The 21,582-nt window shown below is 41.3% G+C and overlaps 1 protein-coding gene across 3 annotated transcripts in view; it reads left to right on the plus strand.

The window, feature by feature from the left end:
- The window catches only part of PDE7B (phosphodiesterase 7B), a 295,725-nt gene extending 275,939 nt beyond the window's left edge, over positions 1–19,786 (plus strand). For all 3 annotated transcript variants that reach the window (XM_028509574.2, XM_028509572.2, XM_036024756.1), the window contains 5 exons: positions 1,998–2,089; positions 5,492–5,636; positions 7,588–7,684; positions 12,105–12,185; positions 16,075–19,786. In XM_028509574.2, the coding sequence (XP_028365375.1) occupies positions 1,998–2,089; positions 5,492–5,636; positions 7,588–7,684; positions 12,105–12,185; positions 16,075–16,316 (657 nt within the window). In that variant the 3' untranslated portion in view covers positions 16,317–19,786. The remainder of the gene's footprint in view (positions 1–1,997; positions 2,090–5,491; positions 5,637–7,587; positions 7,685–12,104; positions 12,186–16,074) is intronic.
- The last annotated feature ends 1,796 nt before the right edge of the window (positions 19,787–21,582 follow it).

A 21,582-nucleotide genomic window follows, 5' to 3' on the forward strand; every position in this document is an offset into this window, starting at 1 on the left:
TCTGCTCTCATAAATCTTTATGGTCAAAACAAATTAGTCTAGGATGTTACTTCTAATAAACATTCTCTTTTGTTGTGTGTGGCTCATGCCCAAAAAGAGGTAATAGACCAGTTGATAAAAATAGCAAAATCTCATCACTGGTTCCAACACAGTCGGGTGATAAGTAACACATAATGACTCCTTGGCAAGGAGAGAAATGAATAGCAGTAAAACAGCCTATACAGAGGGTCACTATAAGTATCTTGCCTCGTGAAACTCAATTCTACAAAGTCCTAGACAGAAATTGCTGTCTGGGTTTAGAACCAAAAATAGTGGTAGTGTTCTTGAACCTCATTGTTCCCTGGTAGATCCTTGATTGTGTTACTCACAGAGGTTCTCGTTTCTCGTTTCCTGAAGAAGTGGAGCATTATGTGGCGGCTCAGCTTAGATGGGGTGCATAATGAGGGAATATTTTTCAGTCTTTCTCCAGGCTCTATGTAGTTTCCACATTGTTCTCTTTGCCTCTTTCCCCTCACCTTTTCATTTCATTGTGGCCCAATAACAATAAACTTTGCCATCTTCACCATTTTCAGTGTACATTTACGTTGCTGTGCAATCACCACCGCCATCCCTCTCTAGGACCCTTTTTATCTTGCAGGACAGCAGCTCTGTGCCCATTAAATAATAACCCCTGCAGCCCCGGCAATCGCCATCCTTTCTGTCTCCGTGAATCTGACTACTCTAGGTGCTCATGTAAGCAGAATTGTGTATTCTCGCCTCACTTTTAATGAATGCTATCTTCCTGTATTTTTCCTAAGTTTATAACCCCTCTTGAAACAAAATAGAGGAGTAATACACAAATAAGAAAATAGAGCAAAACATTTTCCAGGGCGTTGGAAGCATTCCATTCTACATGTATCAAGTCAGAGCTAAGGCCATGATGTTTGCTAATTAGAAAAAACACTGGATTGTAGGAACTAATCATTATCTAAATAGCTAATGTTCAGATTAGCAGCATATTTAAGATAACAGTAAGGTCAAAGCAGAGACTGAACATAGTAGAGGTTCCTACAAGGAAAGAAATATCAAGATAATTGAACAAGGAAGCAATTGTAGATTCAAACTGAGACCCACTGGGCTAAATGCCAATGTGCCAGGTCACAAAGGTTACCAGCAGAGCTGCCGCCATGGCAGTGGCTCTCAAACTTCAGTGTACATAAAAATTAATCAGCACAAACCCACCAAATCAAAACTGTATTTATGGACTGGGACTCAGAAGTCTGAGGGCATCACCAGCTGCCCAGGGGTTTACAGAGAAAGTTTCTTATGAGTGTTGGAAAACAACGGTCAGTGCCATAGATCAGACTAGAGGCTGTGAGGCCTGCCTCTGCTTGCTCGACTAGTATAATCTTGGCTTCTTTGATGCACATAGCCCCATGGTATCCATTAGTGCCTATTTGTATCTGCTTCTCTTTCTTCCTTCTACATTGATTGTTGCCTGACCAAGCTATTAAAAACAGGGGTCAAGCCCCAACCAGAGTGGCTCAGTTGGTTGGGCATAGTCCCATAAAACAAAGGGTCACCGGTTCGATTCCCAGTCAGGGCACATGCCTTGGTTGCAGGTTTGGTCTCTGGTCAGGGCATATACAGGAGGCAACCAATTGAAGTTTCTCACTCACATCGATGTTTCTTTCCCTCTCTTTCTCCTGCCCTTCCTCTCTCTTTGAAAATAAATAAACACAATTTTTTTAAACACGCACACAAAAAGGCTGAGGCAGGAGTGAATGACATTAGAAGTAGATCCTCATTCAGTCCTCCACTGTAGGGTCAGCAAGGGCCGCTCTCCCTTCATCATTGCGGCCTTGAAAAATGGGCCCTGTGGTGGTTTTATTTTGTGTTTCTTTTCCAGTCTGCCTGTTTGTCATCAAAGAGAGGAAATACTGGCCTTAGTGAAGCTGTGTTCAGCATGAAAGATCAGTATCTAGCTTCTCTCTCACTTACTTTCATTTTCTTTCTAGAACATGTCAGTGCTGGAGAATCACCACTGGCGCTCTACAATCGGCATGCTCCGGGAATCAAGGCTTCTCGCTCACTTGCCAAAGGAAATGACGTAAGTAGTGTAGAGATGAAACATACTGATGTCCGCACATTAGAGATAAGCCGCCTTCTCTAGGGCACGCTTGAGACCCCCCGGGTTAATGGTAGTGAGCCAGCTCGCTGCGCTTCCTGCCTATGCTCCGTATTGTCTATCAGAGGAGAGTCGGTGTCAGTTACTGCAACCCAGAAACCAGACTCTCTCTGCGAGTTTTGAAAGGGCCTTGGATCGTCTATGACCTAACGTCAGGAAAAAGAGAATAAACAGTTCTCCGCTTTCACACTCTTCAGCATCAACGCCCTGCTTTGCCAAATTCCTGTCTTTTATGTTAACAAAATTGTCCTCCTGTGTAGACCCAAATAATAAACATTTATCAAAAAGGAACACAGGAGTTCTCAAGCTCGTTTTAAGACTAGTTCAATGAAGTTTGTATCATAATTGCCAGTCTCAGTGGAGATAGAAGTTGGGAAGTTTTTTCTAAAATGTCTTTTGTTAAGTAACTGAATTGGCCCCAGCGATTTTTTCACCATTAATTTACCCATGTCTCTTGTATTTTAAACAGAATGGGAAATACTGGTTTCCTGATCTGCTGTTTGTTAGCCCAGGGATTTAGGCAGAATCCTACTAAATCCAAGGCCATTGCCTCATTGTCCACAGAGCCCCAAGTTAGCAGCTGTACCATCTACCAAGGCCAACACAAATTCTGATCTGTTTAATTAAAATGCACAGAACCCACGGTAGCTAGAAGAGAAGAAAATAAATAGATCTCTGTACCCTTCTTTCTGAAGAACACATATGTCAAGGTCACTGACCAAGTTACGTCTCTCCATAGAACAGGCACTATGCTCTGGGCCCTTCATTTCTTCCTGGCCCTCTGACACTATCCCATGCTCTTTCCTAGCACCCAGAGGACTGTTAAATTTGCAGGAAGAACTTCATTCAGTTCCAATCACTTTTTCCTCTCAGGAACTAAAAACCAATCCCCATACATGGAATAAAAACTCATGCCTTTCACTAAAACAATAAATTGCAAAGATAAAAAGAAATGCAAGAAGAACTACAAACTAGAACAAGAAGTCATGTAAGGAGAAGAAAAGAGGAGGTTGGTGGCAGGGTCAGCTAAAGAACAAAAGGAGAAGGGAAGGAAGGAGAATGAGGACGGGGGGTGGGGGAGGAAAAACAGAGGACTTGTCCCTATAACAGCTGCATTAATTCTACTTGTTGCTCAGTTAGTATTTGTTTCCTGATATAGTCCTGCTCATCCCTATGGATTCCATATAAAAGTACTGTATTTTTCATGTCTTTGTGGGTTACAGTGTTATAAACTGCTTTTGCTAATAGAATAATTGTTATGCAATAATAATATGTGAAAGGACTATAATGAAGGTTATCATCATCATAATCATGATTATTCCTTCTATCCTCATGTAAATGCTATAAAATAATTTTTCTGATTTTAAAAGTAAAGGTTAAGCCTTGGCCAGGTAGCTCATTTGGTTAGAGCATCATCCTGATACGCCAAGATTGCAAGTTCAATCTCTGGTCAGGTAACATACAAGAAGCAACCAATGAATGCCTAAGTAAGTGGAACTATGAATCAGTGCTTCTCTCTTTCTCTTTCTCTCTCTCCATCTCTCTGTTTCTCCCTCCTCATCTCTCTCTCTCTCAAACCAATAAATTTAAAAAAAAATTAAGTAAAGGTTTAAAATGGTTAACTATATAAACTAAGGAAAATTCAGAAAAGAATTAGCTTAACTATAAATTTTAAAAATTATAGATTAGGCTATACTAAATATTAAGACTTCCTTTTATCAAAAGACATTATTAAAAAAGCAGAAAGACAAGCCACATTATGGAAAAATATGTTTGCAACACATAATTAGCAAAGAACCACTATTGAAAAATATATATGTAAACCCCTTAAAATCAGTAAGCAAAAGAGAGACAACCCAAGAGAATAATAGGTAAAGACTAGAATAGACACTTCACAAAAGACAATATATCATTGACCAATAAATGCATGAAATATGTCCAACCTCATCAGTAATCAAGATAATTTATATTAAAACCAAAAAGAGTTGCATGGCAGACTCTTCAAATTGACAAAAAGATGTAGAGAGTAAGAATATAAAGCAATGACAATCTTACTCTATTACTACAATTGTTTGAGAGAAACTTTTTTTGCATGTGTACGACTGGAGGTATGTAAGGGTGTTTACTGTGGCATTTTTTTCTTCGTAGTTAAGAATTAGAAACAACTCAAGTGACCGTCAAAAGTAAAATGGATAAAAACCTTGTAGAATATTACTACATTGGAATACAATATAAGAAACAATGGAAATGGATGAATGATTGCTCACCCATCAACACGGATGACTTTCAAAAGCATAATGTTAAGCTAAAGAACCAAGTCACAAGTTACTGCGTAACTTGAAGTTCAAAAGCAGTTAAAATTAAACCATATTATTTAGATATGTGTGTATAGGTGGTAAATTTATTAAAAGTAGCAAGGAAATGATTAAAACAGAGATTAAGAGAGTGATTGCTTCAGCAGTTGGGAGAAGAAGGCTGTGACAGGAGACACAGTGGGGACCATTGGGCTGTAGGTGTCGCTCTTGACCTGGGGGACAGATACAAAATGTTCACTTTATCGTGATTCACTAAACTGTCTATGTATGTTGTCTGCATGCTACTTAAATATTTTCATTTTTAAAGGTGAACTTTAGAAACAGTTATGAATCTTTCCTTTCACTGATTATTTTTATATGTGAAGTAAAGCTCTAATCTCTTTTATTTTCTCCAAATATCCCTTTTCTCTATACCATTTTTTTACTGATATATTGCCTTTTTTGCCGTTTTGTAATGGTGCTCAAATCAAACACTCTGCGCTTTAAGTCCCAGTACCTCTTTCCAGCCTGGTTTTTTTTTTTTCCATTGATGGGTCTTTCTGTCCCACAGTATCACTCACTACTGTGGTCTTCACTATCATTCCTGTTACTATGCTCTTTCCCTTTCCCATACACATCTTAATGTTTGTGCCGGTTTGAGCACTATGAAAGCACAACCCAAACTCCTGTGCTCATCTTCTTTTGTCCTCCTTAAAGCATACATTTCTAGTTGGCTTTCAGTTGTTCCACCCATAGGAACCGTGGGAATGTGTAAACTACTACATCTTTGCTTACCTGAGGGTTTGATCCTCCTCTACAGTTCTCGGTGTACCTTCTGTCCGAGGGCAGAAGTGGCGGTGGGGTGGGGGAAGAATCACTCTTGTGCTGTGAGGGCCTGGGACTCTGTGTAATCAACAGTATCAAAGGCAGAAACAAGATGACAAGCCACCCGACGATGGCAGAATCACTCACTCTCCTCAGAGGGATTTGCTTTGTGTGTGTGTTTTCTCTTTCATTCTGGCGGATGCAGAGAGGATATTGAACAGCAGCTGGGCTCCTTGATCTTGGCAACAGACATCAACAGACAGAATGAATTTTTGACCCAATTGAAAACTCACCTGCAAAATAAAGACTTAAGACTGGAGGATGAACAGGACAGGCACTTTGTGCTACAGGTAAACAACGGCAACAAAGCCGCTCTCCGTGCTGGGCGAAAACACACGGGGACGTGATCGATCATTTTAGCGCTTTTGAGGAGTTATCTCCCGTGGTATAAGTCAGAGCGGTGACCTACTTTATTAAAAGCTTTGAGACACATGACATTTTTAAGTGGTTTCCAAGCAAGAAAAATCTGGGTTTGGGGTCAATAAGTTGATAACATCGCATTTTTCTTTTGTTGGTAACTGCTTCACCACAAAGTAGCCCCACTGGGCAGACGCGTGTGGTAAAATCTAGTGTATTTTGTGCCTTGATGTAAAATTGAAACCTGTGCAATTCTAAAAGGCTGTTTCTATGGCACAACAGTATATTATGTTAACTATGGTGCAGATAAAAAATTAAGAAGCAGTGCCTTCCTTTACCTAAAACATATTTAATCAAACCCTGCTTTATTTCTTTTCGCTACCTAAACTTAAATTTTCCTCTGAGGCTCAAACATGTTCACCTAGTCTTAGCATTTTTAGGCACCAATAAACAAATTGTTTTAACTGCCTGATTTGAATCATATCAAGCCCAACCCTTTCTGCGTCATTCCATGGTAAGAAGCCATTTGCGGCATGAAAACAAGAGGAGTGGACCCCAGGAGTAGAACTCTGACTTGGTATACAAAGCAGAGCCTTCTTCTTGATCCTCCATTTTCTCTTGTCTTCCTTTTGGCACAAACGACTGAATGGATGGACCCTAGGCTCATCTAAATAGACCAACTTTAACCAGGGGACAGAGCTGCATGGCCAACTGAACTGGGCCGTCTTTTCCTCTCCATGCCTCCATGCTGCCCTCTAGCCGTCCAAAGTGCCACCTGCTTCCCAGGAAATGCTCCCCTCCCAGCTGCAGCCCTGTGTAGCCCTCCTTCTTTCTTCCCAAATCAGTCTTCTCTTCCCTGACCGCCACAAAGATCAACCTGGTGTCTGATTTTAGAGACTCGGGCCAAGTAATGAGTAGCTGAAAGATTTGCCCTAAACACTTCATTTCAAAAGGAGAGCTTGCTGGCACAAATGAATGCCCAAAGCGCAGAATTTAGAGGGGACTTCTGCCCCTTACCCATTCCAGCATGTATTGGTGCCCCCATTAACCAGGAAATAAAGAAACAACCAAATTAGCAACTTCATATGACACAGGCTCTCCCAGACCCCAGCACTGTTAGTGATTCTGTGATCCCAGGGAAACCAGGTCAGAACAAAGAGACTGTGCTGGTGGGCAGGGCACAGCAGCGCAGAAGCCCACGTGGGCAGCAGTCTCCCTGCAGCTAGTGGTAAAGGGCAGAATCTACTTCTCTGGGAATTCAAGCTAACCCTCCTAGGATCAAGATGACAGAGAAAGCAGGCATCCCAGACCCAGACGAGTGTGAGGCAAGCCAGGAGGCCTTGCTTTGGCTCTGCAAACAAAACACTCCTCGATTTGATAGGACCCAGCTCCCTGGCTGGCAGTCACAGCCTGCTTACACACGGAGACACAGGCACGTAAAGGCAAACACACATAATTTAAGCAATGTATGTAGTTGGTCATTTCGGCCACTGTGAGAGTGAGGTCTAGATGATCTCACTTGAGCCTGGCTGGGGTCCCTGCGGCCTCCCTGCCTGTAAGAGGTGGGGCAGCCAAAGGAACCAGGCCATGGCTTTGCTTGGCTGGCCCATCTCAAGTCTCCTCCAGAAAGCTCCGTGTCCTTGGACGGTGGCTCTTCTCTCCTTCTCACTGCTATAAAATGGGAGTTCTGAATGAAGGGTTTGTGCGGCGCTGAAGAAGTGCTGTTTCCTGAAGAGACATATCAGTGGGGCCCTGTGTGAATACAGGCCTGGTACCAGGAGGCACACTGGTGGGAGGAGGAGGGGAAGTCCCTTGGGCTTGGGGTACATTTGCTGCTGAAGATTTCACCCTGTGACAGTCTCTCCCTGCCCTGTTACTTTTCAGATTGCCTTGAAGTGTGCTGACATTTGCAATCCTTGCAGAGTCTGGGAGATGAGCAAGCAGTGGAGTGAGAAGGTCTGTGAAGAGTTCTACAGGCAAGGTCAGTTGTGACCGGCAGAGGCATCTGCGCTGCCCCGCCTCCTCTCGGGCATTTATCCTAACAAAACAGGAAATGGCTAATCTATTATGGCACTTGTTCTTTCATCGGCTCTTACTGTCCTAACCTTTCTCTTTGACTCTCTTGCAAACCATCCATCCCTTCTTTGGAAATAATTTTAAAACAAATAGCATTGACTTATTATGGAAACAGGTAGTAATGAGGTGCAATAAAAGTGAGTGAATACGGGATATATGTATATATTTTTTTAATGGTTTTCCTCTGTGGATATAAAAACTTGAGGAACAGTTTGATTTTTACCCTGGCCTTCATTTTAATGAGCTGACCACAGCCTACAGGCCAAATGCCATTTGTGGTCAATGTTTTCCACTCTGACAGAAGGACTTAACTCCTTTTGTGTTTCTTCCCCTCGCTCTCTTAAATAAAGCTAATAATGACATAGAACACAGCTGACCAAGAATTGAGTTCATCCTTTCAAATAGACAAGGGAAAAGTCAAACGGCCCCCAGGTAGGGTGTAACTTTTAAGAGATTAACCTCATTCAGGAAAAAGGCGATGGCTGTGAGCGGGATCTTGACGTTGGGTGGGATATCGGCCTTCAAACACAGCCTTGTTTCTCCAGGCCCGGTGTCAGAGCTCAGGATGTTTGTTCAGGCGCAACTGGGCCCTGATGCTAGCGGCGGGATCAGGTTTGAGAGGCTGAAGACAAATAAAGCCTGAAGTGTCCCACATACCAGCTCTGTGGGGAGGTCAAGTAGCAACAGTGAGCCATTTGGAGAAGCCTCCATCTGAAGATGTGTCGGTGACATTGTAATGGTCCCAAAGGCAGAAGACAAAGCAGAGTGGATTGGGTTCATGTGGGGACAAAAGGCTTTGCTCACCATCTCTTCCGCTCAGAGGAAAAAGCACTCGTGTGGCTCCCACAACTCTGTGGGGCTTCACTTCAACTGGGTGTAAGTGGTTACAAATCAGAAGATCGGTTCCAGTTGCCCACGACATAAAGTATCCGCTGAGAGGAAAACAGAGGAAAATAGGATGAAATTGGAGTAGAGAGGTTTCAGGCTAGATAAGATAAATACTTTCTTTACTATGTGATACAGAAAATATTGAAAAAACACAGTGAGAGAAGGGCTAGGTTCTTCATCCTTGGAAATCAAACAAGGCGGAGGGAAAATTCTACTCAGTCCCTCTTGGTTTTGACTCAGTCACGTGCTCCTGTTGGCATTGATTGTAGCTTAACCCTTTCAATCTTATCTTGCACCCTTATTTGGACCGTGAGCACCTTGACATTCAGGTCACATGGTCAGATTATAATGTCCATACAGTTGGTGAATCAAAGTTGCTAACTAAGTGGAGTAAATGGGATCAACCAAGAAAAATAATCGGTAAGATCTCTTTGCAAAAAAAGGGTTGTTGTCCTAAGAATATATGCATATATAGCATCATAACATGGAACAACCTGGAACATTTGTAATTCTGATCACTAACAGTGAGTTTCCAGGCCTTGTGCCCTGGCATGTCTCCTGGCAGAGAAAGAAGACTAGAGTGAGGGTGTTGGGTCCCTATTTTTTTTTTTAAGATTTTATTTATTTTTATTTTTAGAGAGGGAAGAGAAGGAGAAAGAGAGAGAGAGAGAAACATCAATGTGCGGTTGCTGGGGGTAATGGCCTGCAACCCAGGCATGTACCCTGACTGGGAATCGAACCTGCAACACTTTGGTTCGCAGCCCGTGCTCAATCCACTAAGCTATGCCAGCCAGGGCGGGTCCTTGTTTTTTAATTGTATTACGGTCTAGTAGAAGTTCAGCCTGTTTAAGAGGAGAAGACTAAACTCTCCAGCCATCCAAACTGCATGTCCTCCATATTGAGTGAATATTTTAAAAATTCTATATGCAGGACTTTTATCATTTTGATTAATCTTATTCTGGCTTTCAGTTTAGAATTTGAGCCTCCACACACTGCTAACAGCCCAAAGTTTCTTTAGTGATTTGTGATGTTGAGCAACGGAAACCCCCTAGGAACAAGGTTGAGGACAAAGGGAGAAAGAAAATGAGATCCCATAATTAGGAAAACAGTGTTAAACTTTGAGGATTGAATGGGGATTAGGATTCTACCCTTCCTCTTGATGGTTTAAGGAAGTAGGATGTCTGTCCTGTTGTAACTACAGATTGGTATCTTCTCAGTCAACCAAGATCCCAGAAGTTTTTATTGAACATCTGCTTCCAGCCTTGTCTAATCCTCAGTAAAACTGTGATTGTCCCCATATACCAAGCCCCACTGGGGATGTCACGAATGATACAGAGAAGTATATTTAATCTTTCTTAACCTCAAAATAGCAAGCAGTAAAGTTCCTAGAGGAAAGAAATTATGTAATTTTCCTCTTGATTCTCTACATTGATTCACAAGGTATCTAAAATATATAGTGCTCTATAAATTTGTGTTGAATAAATAAATGAATGAATGATCTAACTGGAAGACCCCTGATGGTTGAGGTCAGGAGAAGACCTAGTGCTGAGGAAGCTGGAACCTGAGCTGGGTATTGGAGGGTGAGCAGTATACTCTACTTTCCAGTGAGATAGTCACAAGGCAAAAGTTAGTTAAATTTAAATTAATTAAAACTACATAAATTTAAAAAATTGGTTCCTCAGTATTTTTAATTATATTTCAAGAGGCTACTGCAGTGCCCAGTGCAGACAGCATTTCCATCATGGCAGACAATCCCACTGGACAGCACTGGTCTACACAGAGAGGAGTGTAGACAGACAAAGGCACTGAGGTGGGACCGTATCCCCGCCTCCCAGACCAGCGTGTACCAAAGAGGGTGAGAGGGCGTGTGGACATACACCAGGCAATAGACTGTGGCACTTTCTCATAGAAATTGCATTTAGGGCAACATGCGTAATTGAAGTAGAAGAAATAAGGAAGAAAGAAAACTAGCTAAGGAGCAAAAATAAAGAATAAGTTATCAAGAAACCAAATTAGATTAGGCAGAGCGAAAATAAGGAAGGAAACATATTCCAGGAGAGGAATAAATGGGATTTGATGCCTCGGTGTGGAGGGGAAGGAAAGGGAAAAAATCAAAGACAATTCCTCTGAAGTGTCCAGATCGATGGAAAAAAACACAATTAATAAAAGCATGAAGGTGAGGAGTAGAACTGGCTTTAGGGGAATTCATTTTAGTATTAAACAGTGTCATGCCCTGTCCTCAGAAGGCTATTGTTATCTGGCTTCCCTGAAGTCCTCAAGTGAGGCCAGAATGATTTCCTCACATCATTCTTGAGAATCACCCGAGCACAAGATGCCATGGGGGGCATGGCTTCAGTCTTAGAGAAAATGGTGGACATGCGACATCTCTAAGGTTCTGCATCAGGAGCTAAGTGCAGACACTGGGGAGCCTGACATTCTAGGTTGGGACCCAGGCTCCCCTCTGTACTAACTTCCTTTCTGTTCATCTCAATTTCCGTATCTGTAAAATGGGAATTATAATGAGGCTGTTATGAGGATTTAAATAACTAATAAACTACATAGATAAAAATAATTAAATTAATTACATAAGTAAAATGTTTAGAACAGTGCCTGGCACACAGTGAGCATGATATAAATGTTATATTTTTATCTCCTCTAGTTTAGAGAAATCCATTCACAACTGTAAACCCTGCTAATGTCTCTGAGGACCAGATTATCTCCTAAATAACCAGACTGTTTTTCCCAAAGTAATTTTTCACCCTCAGGAAGAATCAGTAAAAGTATTTTGATAAAGTTTTGTTTGGTGCCTTTCTCCTTTGGTTTTCTAGCTGATATGGGTATTAAAAAATATACACCATTCTGACCTTTATACTTTTTAAACCTTCAGTTACGTCAGGTAAAATTCTAAGGAGACAGAATGAAAGATATCAGACGTTTATTTCTGATTAGTTCTGTAGCTGCCGACCAGGTAGCTTTGGATGAGATCTCCTGGTCCCTCCCTTCATTTCCTACCTGCTTATTATTTCCGGTTGTTCAGGTGAAACCAGACAAGGGTCAGGAAGAGTGAAAGGGGGGGAAGAAGCATAAAATCTGTGTTTTTAACCTATAACTTAAAGCCAGAACTTGCATTTTATGTTAGGAAATTGCCCATTAGTTGTGCCCTTGTTTTTATAAAGCATGTTCAAAAGTTTATTTTAGCCCCAGAGCACAGCTATTTACAATGAGCCTATTATAAATGGCCATTGACACTCTGATATTTTAAATTTTCACAGAAGCTGCCAGAACAAGGCAGAGCAAGTCAAACCTAAAAGCTTCTAAGGATAACGAGGCAGAGAACAATTCCCAGAACAACTTCTTCCAACTACGCGGTTAAAACTATCAACACTCATTTTCATGAGTTCTAGATTATCAACGTGTGTCTTCTTCTTCCTTCTTAGGTGACCTTGAAAAGAAATTCCAACTGGAAGTCAGTCCTCTTTGTAATCAACAGAAAGATTCAATAGCTAGTATACAAATCGGTGAGTTGAATTCAATTTTAACTTTAAAGGAATGTTTCGGCACCTCTGCCAAGAGTCAGAAAGAAAAAGAGATCCACACACAGCTTCTGGAAGACCCAAACTGGAGATTTAGTCAATGCCCCTCTGAAAGACTGAACCCAAATGAGCGCTCTAATCGTGACTAATCTGCTAGGTAATTACCAACAGAGGAGTTATGAAAAATAGGGTGAAGGTTTCGTTATAGACTCTTAACTAACCTTTATTAACATTGTCTTTCAGAATTAAATCAAAATCACATAGAGTAGAAGAAAAATAATAAGAAACAACTATTTGCTGCTGAAGAGCAGATTAGTTCCCATTCTCTTTAGGACTTAGGGGGCGGGCAGTCAGCAGAATCGGCCTTTAAAACCCTTCCAATTTGGATGACTACGCCTCCTCCCCAATATTCAATCTCAATAGCCCAGCCAGCCATGCTATTCCCTGCGGCCTGGGATCCATGCTCCTCTGCTCTCCTTCAAAACTTGCCTTCAGTCTCACTCTCTTATGACCGCACACTAAAGTGTCAAGTGCACTAAAGGGTGATGTCAATGAATCTAAAATAATTTTTACTTTAATAAGTTATATAGCAAATCAAACTGGAAATTGTAAGCATTTTAGTGGGGGAAATATTTTTGACCCAGTAAGAATGTCTATCACTCCTTAAACACTCTATCGATTCCATCTACATATAAAGCACGTCTTTCTTCTCCTTGTAGTTCCCTCCAGTTAAAACCACTCAGAACTTGACTCTTTTACTTATAAGCTATGGTCCTGACATGTACCAGTTTATGTTTTTCACCAGTTTCCACAGAGCTCAAACAACTTAATGCATTCAGAGTGTTACAGACCTCCACAGGGTTCAACGTTTAATGTCTTGGCATTGACAGGGAAGGGGGCACCCAAAAAGATAAGCTTAAAATTAAGAAAACCAGAACAAGTCAAAATGATATGCTTACTGTCACTGAGGGTCAAATCTAATCCACAGTCCCACAAAGTATGATGAAATCATCCTAAGAAGCAGGGACCAAATTCATCTAGTTACAAAAATTAAAATGGAATCCACAAACTTTTTATAAAATGGGTATGTTGCAATTAGGAGATGATTGGTTGTCTTTTTACTTTTCCAAATCGCCCTTAATATTGTTCTGTTGTTTTTACGCTTAAAGTGAATCCTCTACCTGAAAAAGAGAAAGGGGATTTATGTTTTTAAAAATTGAACCCAGGAAGAATCCAGGGCAGATGAAGCTACAGAACGCTGGGAGAGGGGCAGCATTCACTGAAGCGCGGCCTCACCTCACTGGGTCCAGCCCCTCCTGTCGGCCACTTTAGTTACGGAGGGCCTGCAAGTGTGATAGATATAAAAGGAAGAGACCCTGACCAAAAAAGCCTAATTCCTGGGCGCACTTGATTAAGCTCTGGCTAGAAAGAAATTTGCCAGGCACCTGTTAAAGATATCCTGAGCCGCCAAAGAAAAACATTCACATTGTTAAGCACACGACCTGAATTTTCACAACGAACCTGATTTCAGAGATTCTATCCTGTTGTCATGAGAACACACTTATTTTGTCAGATCATATGTCCTGATTTTCAGCTCAGGAAGGGTGGTTACCATAGATACCTGCTTTTAAGATGGGATAGGGACTGACTAGGAAAATCTCATGGATGCTACACCAGCACACCAGTCACAAAGAGGAAAAAAATGATTAGAAAACAACCCTCAGCACATAAATCTTCGTCTCAGCTCCACATCTCCCAGCTGTGTGGGGTCAGGCTGGGAGGAGGTGTGGTGCACGGGGCTAGATCAGGCCGAGCAGGAGAAACCCAAACAGATAAACAGAGTGCAACGGGGGCTGCGGGGTTTGCCTCCCAGACAAAGATTTTTCCAGTGGGTCCTAAGTAATACTGCAATTTCCTCTGTCTTGATTCCCCTGGGACTGAAAATGTCCCCTCTCTTTTCCCTGTCCCAGTCCACAGTGGGAATTTCCTGAGTGCCATCTCAGATGTAGACCAGATTGTCTCATGAAGTAATTCATATTCCCCCGAGTGGAACGGGGACTTCATCTCTCCCCGCCCTACCCCAACCCGTGGCTCCTCTCTTTCCCTCAAACTCTATATTTTAAAAAGATGTACAAGACATGAATCTCTGATTGGTGAAGTCTACAGGGAGATGAGGAGAAAGCGGCTTTCCTTCCATCCTTGTTTACTCTGAGGCTACCCGTCTCTCCCTTCCCCCATTCCCACCCCTCAGGAGGGTGACGTCCTGGCAAAGTCACTACAGCTTTCGAGTAGCAGAGGAGTGTCCGAACCTGATCGTGCAGATTTAGAACGAAAGCCTTCCTTCATTTGAAAAACTGCTTCTAGTGTCTGTTCAGACTTTAAAATGGCTTTTCCATCTACTATAAGAGGTCCTTATTTATGACAAGGAGACATGCAGAGGTGTTATTCCAAAGTGACTTCAGAAAGAAAATGAGTTGACTTTTAAGTACTGGATTTTAAAATGTTGGATTCGTAACTTTTTTATATTTAAGGTAAACTTGATAAATATTTATATCTTCAACTTTGTAGTTTTGCATACTATCTTTTAGATACCTAATATCTAATCTCTCTTAAGATGAAAGATATTAGAAACTAGATATGGAGATTATGAAGGAGGTAAAGATAATTCAAGAATAGGAAGCAAGAAAATTCAAAAATGAAATCCTTACTTGCCAACTCCCTGTATAACCTTATCAAATTACAGACATAAAGTCGCTGGCTTAACTTTCCCCCTCAGGTTAGGGTTATCTAACATGATCTCATAACATTTAAATTATATTTCACATAAGATGACATAATGCAGAAAAGAACAGTAACATTCTGCATTGCGGCATCCTCTTCCCATAGCTGTAGCATCCTCAAAGGCCAAGTACCTACTGTCTGTCCAAAGAAAAGATAATGAAATGAAGCCTTATAACTCACATGCCTGCACACACACGGAGTGAGCCGATGGAAGACTGTAATGCTGAAAAACACTTGCCTCTTCTCTCCACCACTACATTTCAAGGAAATACAATAAAACCTAAATATGTCTAAGTTTGTGATAAGCCTAACAATTCAGCCTAGACTGCAAGTTATCTTTGCTTTAATAAATCATGTTTAATATGAAATATACATTAAGGGTGAAATATCATTTGAAAGCAAAAAGTCTAAAATAAATTAAGAGAACAGACACACAAACATAGAAGTCTAATATCAAATCATCTTACCTCACTGATAAAGCAAGACTTTTATGCAGGTAAAAACCTACTTTGAAGATGAAGGAACTTTTATTTGCTTACACTTAGTTGTTTAACATATTTGAAAGTCAGACAAAATTATGAAATGATAATTCTGAAAAAATATTCTATAGGCTAAATGTACGAATATTCTAGGTCTAAATCAATGACATGCCCCTTCCAGATATGATTTGCCCTTTCCTGTCCTTCCCCACCCATCCTCCTTAGTTCCAGCACAGATGCTCTTCTACTCGTTTGTTTATATGTATTTATCCCTCTGCAAGGAATAACAGCCAATATTCATTGAGTGTTTACCAAATACCAGGAGCTTCCTAAGCATTTCACACGTGTTAAGTCATTTCATTGCCATAACAACCCAGTGGGTTTAGTACCCTTCTTAGTTCATTTCGGCAAATGAGAAAACTGAGACACAGAGAAGTCAGGGGTCAAGCCCAAGGTGACACATTTTATGCTCCTCAGCTGAGGGTAAGGACCACATCTTGTTTTCCTTTCCATGCCTGGGCCAAGGACATAGTGGGCTCCCACCGTGCTTGTGAGAAAGGAAGAAGCAGGTTTCACTGCCCTCATGGTGACACATTTGGTCTGGCCTATTTCAGGTTTCATGACCTACATTGTGGAGCCACTCTTCCAGGAATGGGCCCGCTTCACCGGAAACAGCAGCCTGTCTGAGAACATGCTAAGCCATCTTGCGTACAACAAAGCCCACTGGAAAATGCTGCTGCTCAAGCAAACCAGAAGCAGTGCTGGTGGCAGTGGCAGAAGCAGCGGCAGCCCGGACCACGCAGACCGCGGAGCTGAGAGTGAGGAGCAGACGGTGACTGAAGGCGTGGCCCCGTAGTGCCCACCAGGCCTGTCCCCGGCTCTGTACACTGAGAGAGTGAGAACCGCCTTGAGCAGAGGCCTCCTGAGAGGGCAGAAGCTCCGAGTGGTTCTTGCTCATCAACCCAGCCACTCTCTTGGTTTCATCCCGGGGCTCTTCAGAATGCCACCTTCCTCCTATTCACCTGCCCCCTCTCCTTTCTCCAAGTGTACAGAAGCCATTCTTCACCTCAACATTAGCTGCCGAGATGAACGACTCCATCCAGTAATACGGAAGCTAAATCCAAGCACAGGCCTACCCCTCAAGAAGGAGACTGAAGAGAAAGAAAGAGGTGCTTCTGCCATGTCTCCTACGGGCCGTGGGTCACACTGTGACAGGCAGCAGTTCCTAAGTCCAGCGCATTTTAGCATTTGCCATCTGACTGCCGATCTGCATGACAAAAACACCAGCATATTTGGAACTCCAAGGATACTGGTCTTAAGTGAGAGCACAAAAGGGAACGTGAGAGAAAGGACCTTCTATTTTAATAATAATTATTATTATAAATAATAATAAATCTTTTTAACTTTTATATGTTATGCACTAGCCAAGGGATCTAAAACTTGGGACTGTGATTACTCGGTGTACCCAAACTTGAACGGGGGTTCATTGTTTTGTTACTGACTTTACACCACTTTGGGTCAAAGATTTGGCATCTTCTCAATTTAAGAAATCACATTTCCTATCCGATCTGAGGGGAAGGTGCTGTACAGTTCATTCCTTTGCACCATTAACCAATCTATCTGTCTTTTATCAATAACTCAGTTTCAATGACCTTTGTATTCACACATATACACTTTCTGTAAATACCAAGCGCTACTGATTCCCATGCCAAAATACATGAGTATTATGGGATTGCTACCTGTATAAACAATGGCACTGTGAACAGAATCCTGTTAGTTTTAATACAAGAGAATGCATATGTAAATATGGTATAGAGTTTATTAATATACTGTTGTTTGCAGATAAAGGCCTTAACTTTAAACATCTTTCATCTTCTGAAAGCTGCCCAACATAAATCCTCAGAGATGTCTTTCTGAACTGCTTCCCCACGTCCATCTCTATGCTTTCCAGCTAAGGTCCCCAACCAAAACTGAACCAAGTCTTTGAGGGAATACTTTGGGAACTTCACGTGCATTCCACTTGAGACCATAGTGTTTCATCTATGGCACTGAGCGTCGTTTCCTCAGAGTAACGAGACCCTTCAACAAGCCTGAAGTCACTTTTCAACGCAGCGATGTTGCACATTCTGTTTCAACAAGCCAGCTAATAAGCTTGTATTTATGTGACTCTTGTCATGGACCATGGCAGTGTGTCAACCACAGAAGGTCTCACAAGCCTTCTATGACCCTGTCATCCAACCATCAGGGAACTCCCTGCTCCCCGTCCACACTTCCGTCTGTTACGACTACAGTACCAAAGCACTTTGGTTTTATGGTTGGCGTGCACTTCTTTGGTGTTAATAGTAACTGGATTTTTCTTTTTCTTTAATTTCATGTGAACAACTACCCGCCTGTTTAGCTAAATTTAACATTATTTAAGTAAAGAAAATATTTTCGTTTTCTGATGGAGTTTACCTTCCTGGCAGGTCATTATGCTTACTCATGACTATAGCTAGCAGAATCGCCTAGGTATTGTGTTGCCGTTTGTTTCTGCAGACACCGCCATCAATTAGTTTGCCACAGCACTCTTCTCCAGCCGGCTTAACTTTGCGCATTGAACCTTCTCTTTAGAAGTTCTGGCATAGCTAATGTTAGATGAAAATTGGCAATGCCCCTTTCTTTTAACCTTCAACAGCACAGTAGTGGAAGGTGATGGGATGCTCGTTTCTGCCACTGCCAAGCTGTTTCGCAAGCTGATGAAATGACAGCTGACTCACTTCCTAAGTGCAACTTTTTTTTCCTCCTAACATAGAAATGAAATGTTAGAAACTTTGACTGGATTGTAATAAGTTCCTGTAGAGAGAATGAGGCTTGCAGAGCTAAGGATTAAGGGACATTTTGGAACATGGGTTATAGGTTCATTAAATATGGAGAGGTTGTCAGATGGTACTAACGAAAGTATGAAACCTTCATGAAATGGATGGATAAGTTGACATTGTTGGTAGGGGTAAGAAGGGAAGTTGTGAAAACTTAACACTAACTTTATTTTTTTCTATAATAACCATGAACTGTCAGATCACCTTTCATTGCTTTAATACTCTGAAGCTCTCAGCTTGGTAGGGCCCCAAAAGAGATTATGTTGAATGTATTCCTGCTTCCAAACCTCACTCATCTTGGCTTGGAGATGCAGAAAGGGCTTTTGAGTAGTCTATTTTTAATGTACATGAGATCAAATCAAGGAAAGCAAATACTGGGGGCGATATAGTAGAGACAAGAAAGAAAATGCTATTTTAGCTCTACCATGACTTTAGGAAATAGACTTTGTTTAAATTATATTTATATTATAACTTAAATAAATAATATTGGGGGTGTTTTTAGTAGTTCCAAGTTTATAGTGCAAAAGTGTTTAAGTTACAGTTAGGCCTTAAAGAAGAACTCACAGAGAAAACTACCAAATATTCTATCCAATGGTTAAGCCTATGAAGCAGCTACTAGTGCAATGAAAATATGAAGCAAATGAGACATGATGCATAAACTAGATGTATTTGTGGCCTCTGTTCAACCATCTGGAGACTTTTTGAGTTCCCTATTTCTGGGCAAAAAGAGAGAGAGAGAGAGAAGGAGGAAGGGAAGAGAGAGAGAGAATGTGAAAATGTTTTTTCTTGCCTACTAGTGGCTCTCTTGCAATATTTTAATAGAAGGAGACCAGTTCCTAGTTGAAAAACCCAGCTGGTAGATCATCCATGGACTTTGTCTTCACATTCTTCTTCTCCCAGTCCATGGACCATCAATAGCTGACTTACTGAGTTTAATTCTTTCAGAGCTTGAGAAGAAAGGAATCCAAGGGCTATTTTTAGTAAGCAAGGTAAAGTTAAAATCAAATTGGAGAAAGAGAATATATAACACTGCCAGACCTGATAGGCAAAGCCTGCTTTTCCTTTTAACAGCATCCGTGAGTAGTCAGAAACTACCCATAACTCCCTGCGAGGCCGAGTAGAATCCCACTCTGTTTCTGCCCGCTTCAGACTTCCTGCGAAAGGACCTGGAGTGCATCCCACAACACTGTCTCCGTATAGCGCTTCCTACAAGACAGGCTTGTTTTGTCACCTTTTCTTATGTAGAACCGGATCTGCTCATTGATTTGAAAATTGGTTATGAGCTTGTATCTCACTGTGTTTCCTATGCTTTGTTCTTTTAAGAAAACCCTTAAAATTGTGTTGTTTTGTGTACACATGTGAGGTTTGGAAAAAAAAAAAAAACACCTTGTGAGTTTCTGCTCAAAATGTGGCCTAAATATCCATTGGCATGTCTAGATAAACAATTAAAATAAAGGCAATTTCTTTAAAATATAATATTGTGAAAATGTCCTGATTCTCACCACATAGCATGTTATCAGCCATCCAGTTGGATTCAACAAGAAGCAGATGAAACTTTCCGAAAACAGAGCACAGGTGCAGGCAGGAGCCATGTGGCTCCTCCCACCAGGTGCTGCGGGAATGGACATGTCCCTAACGGCACCGCTTTCCAGTTTATCCCAAGTTAGGGGAAGGGGGCCACCATTCAGTTCTACCTTCCCACAATACTTTTCTAATGCACATTTATAAAACTCATGTATGAAAGAGAATGAGGTCCAACGTTTTAGGCTGTGAAAACAGAACAGACTCAATTTGAGAATTACATGTTCAAAATATGGTACAATGTTTTAGGTTGTGAAAACAAAACAGACTCACTTCAAGAATTACATGTTCAAAATATGGCCTTGCATATCAGGATGGGAAGCCACCAAGAACAATAGAACAGTTCAAACAAGACAACTGAATGGCCTAAATTTATCTAGAAATAGAGGAGAAAAAACAAAATACCCACCTTGTTTCCCAGAAATACCCTTGTCTCTTTATAACCCCATATCCATTGCATTAAGATTGGTATTCAGAATTTCACCAATTTCTTAATGCCTGTTATGTCTGAAGGCAACAACCCTTTTCCTTTATGCACATTCTGTATCACAGAGTCAAAATCAAAAGTAAGATCCCAGTGCTATTCAAGTAAAGGTCAAACATGACTTTCAAATGTACCAGGGAACTTAGCTGAAATATTTTCAAACAGGCCATATCTATTTGAGCAGTAAGAATATGCAATAAACATTGGTTGAGGATCAACTTTGTGCCAGAGATTGTGCTACATACTTGGAATATAAAAAGACCTGGCCCTGTCCCCCCAGTGGAGGGGGGAGGGCATGCGAGAGGCAACCACACACTGATGTTTCTCTCCCTCTCTTCCTCTCCCTTCCTTCCCTGCTCTAAAAATGAATAAAATCTTTTTAAAAATAAAAATAAAAAAGGTAAAAATTAAAAGGCCTGGCCCCTCCAGCAGCATTCGGACTTATTCAGAGACTAGTGTGACCAGTCAACACTTCTTACAAGGTTCATAGAACATCTCCAAGGGCTCACTCGGAAGCTCTCCTGCAGGACAACCTAACGGGACACAGGTAAGCTTTGGAGATGAAGTGGATCTCCATCTTGACTCCATCTTAACTTATTCTGTGACTTCGGGCATGTTACCCTCTACAAAATTATTTCCAGACAATAATATCTGTATCATATTGTTGTGGCAAACAATAGAGACTGTGTACAAGAAGCACCAAGCACTTTGGTACATGGTAGGCTTTTAAGAGATGCAAGTCCTATCCTTTCCAGTTACAAGAAGCTTAGCAAATAGCTATGGATGGGAACGTGGAGAATATCTGGGGGGAAATGCAGTAAAGAAATGCTGGCAATTTTACATTAGGAAACCAAATTCATTTTTACATTTTTTCAACAGATTGGTTAATTTACACACTTATTTCTTGCCAAGGCCAGGTAAAAGAATTAGCCTGTCATATCATCAAATGAAAGCTTTCCCTCAGCTACAGCCTGCTTTTCTGTTTAGTCCTCTATATTCTAGTAAAAGATAGTGTGTCTTTTGCTTGCAGTTTTGTTAGGAATTTCTGGGAAGGAAACAGTGCCTTAAAAAAAAAATGAAAATCGTTTCTTCCCTTTGCATCTATGCCACCGAAGCCCCAGTTCTGGCTCTAGTTCTGGCTCTTGATGATGACTCTGGTCCTCGGTGTCAGGCCTGGCAACTTGTCTGGGCTTCCACAGGCG

Source organism: Phyllostomus discolor, chromosome 4, assembly GCF_004126475.2.
Source record: "Phyllostomus discolor isolate MPI-MPIP mPhyDis1 chromosome 4, mPhyDis1.pri.v3, whole genome shotgun sequence".
In the NCBI taxonomy this organism is placed as follows: Eukaryota; Metazoa; Chordata; class Mammalia; order Chiroptera; family Phyllostomidae; genus Phyllostomus; species Phyllostomus discolor.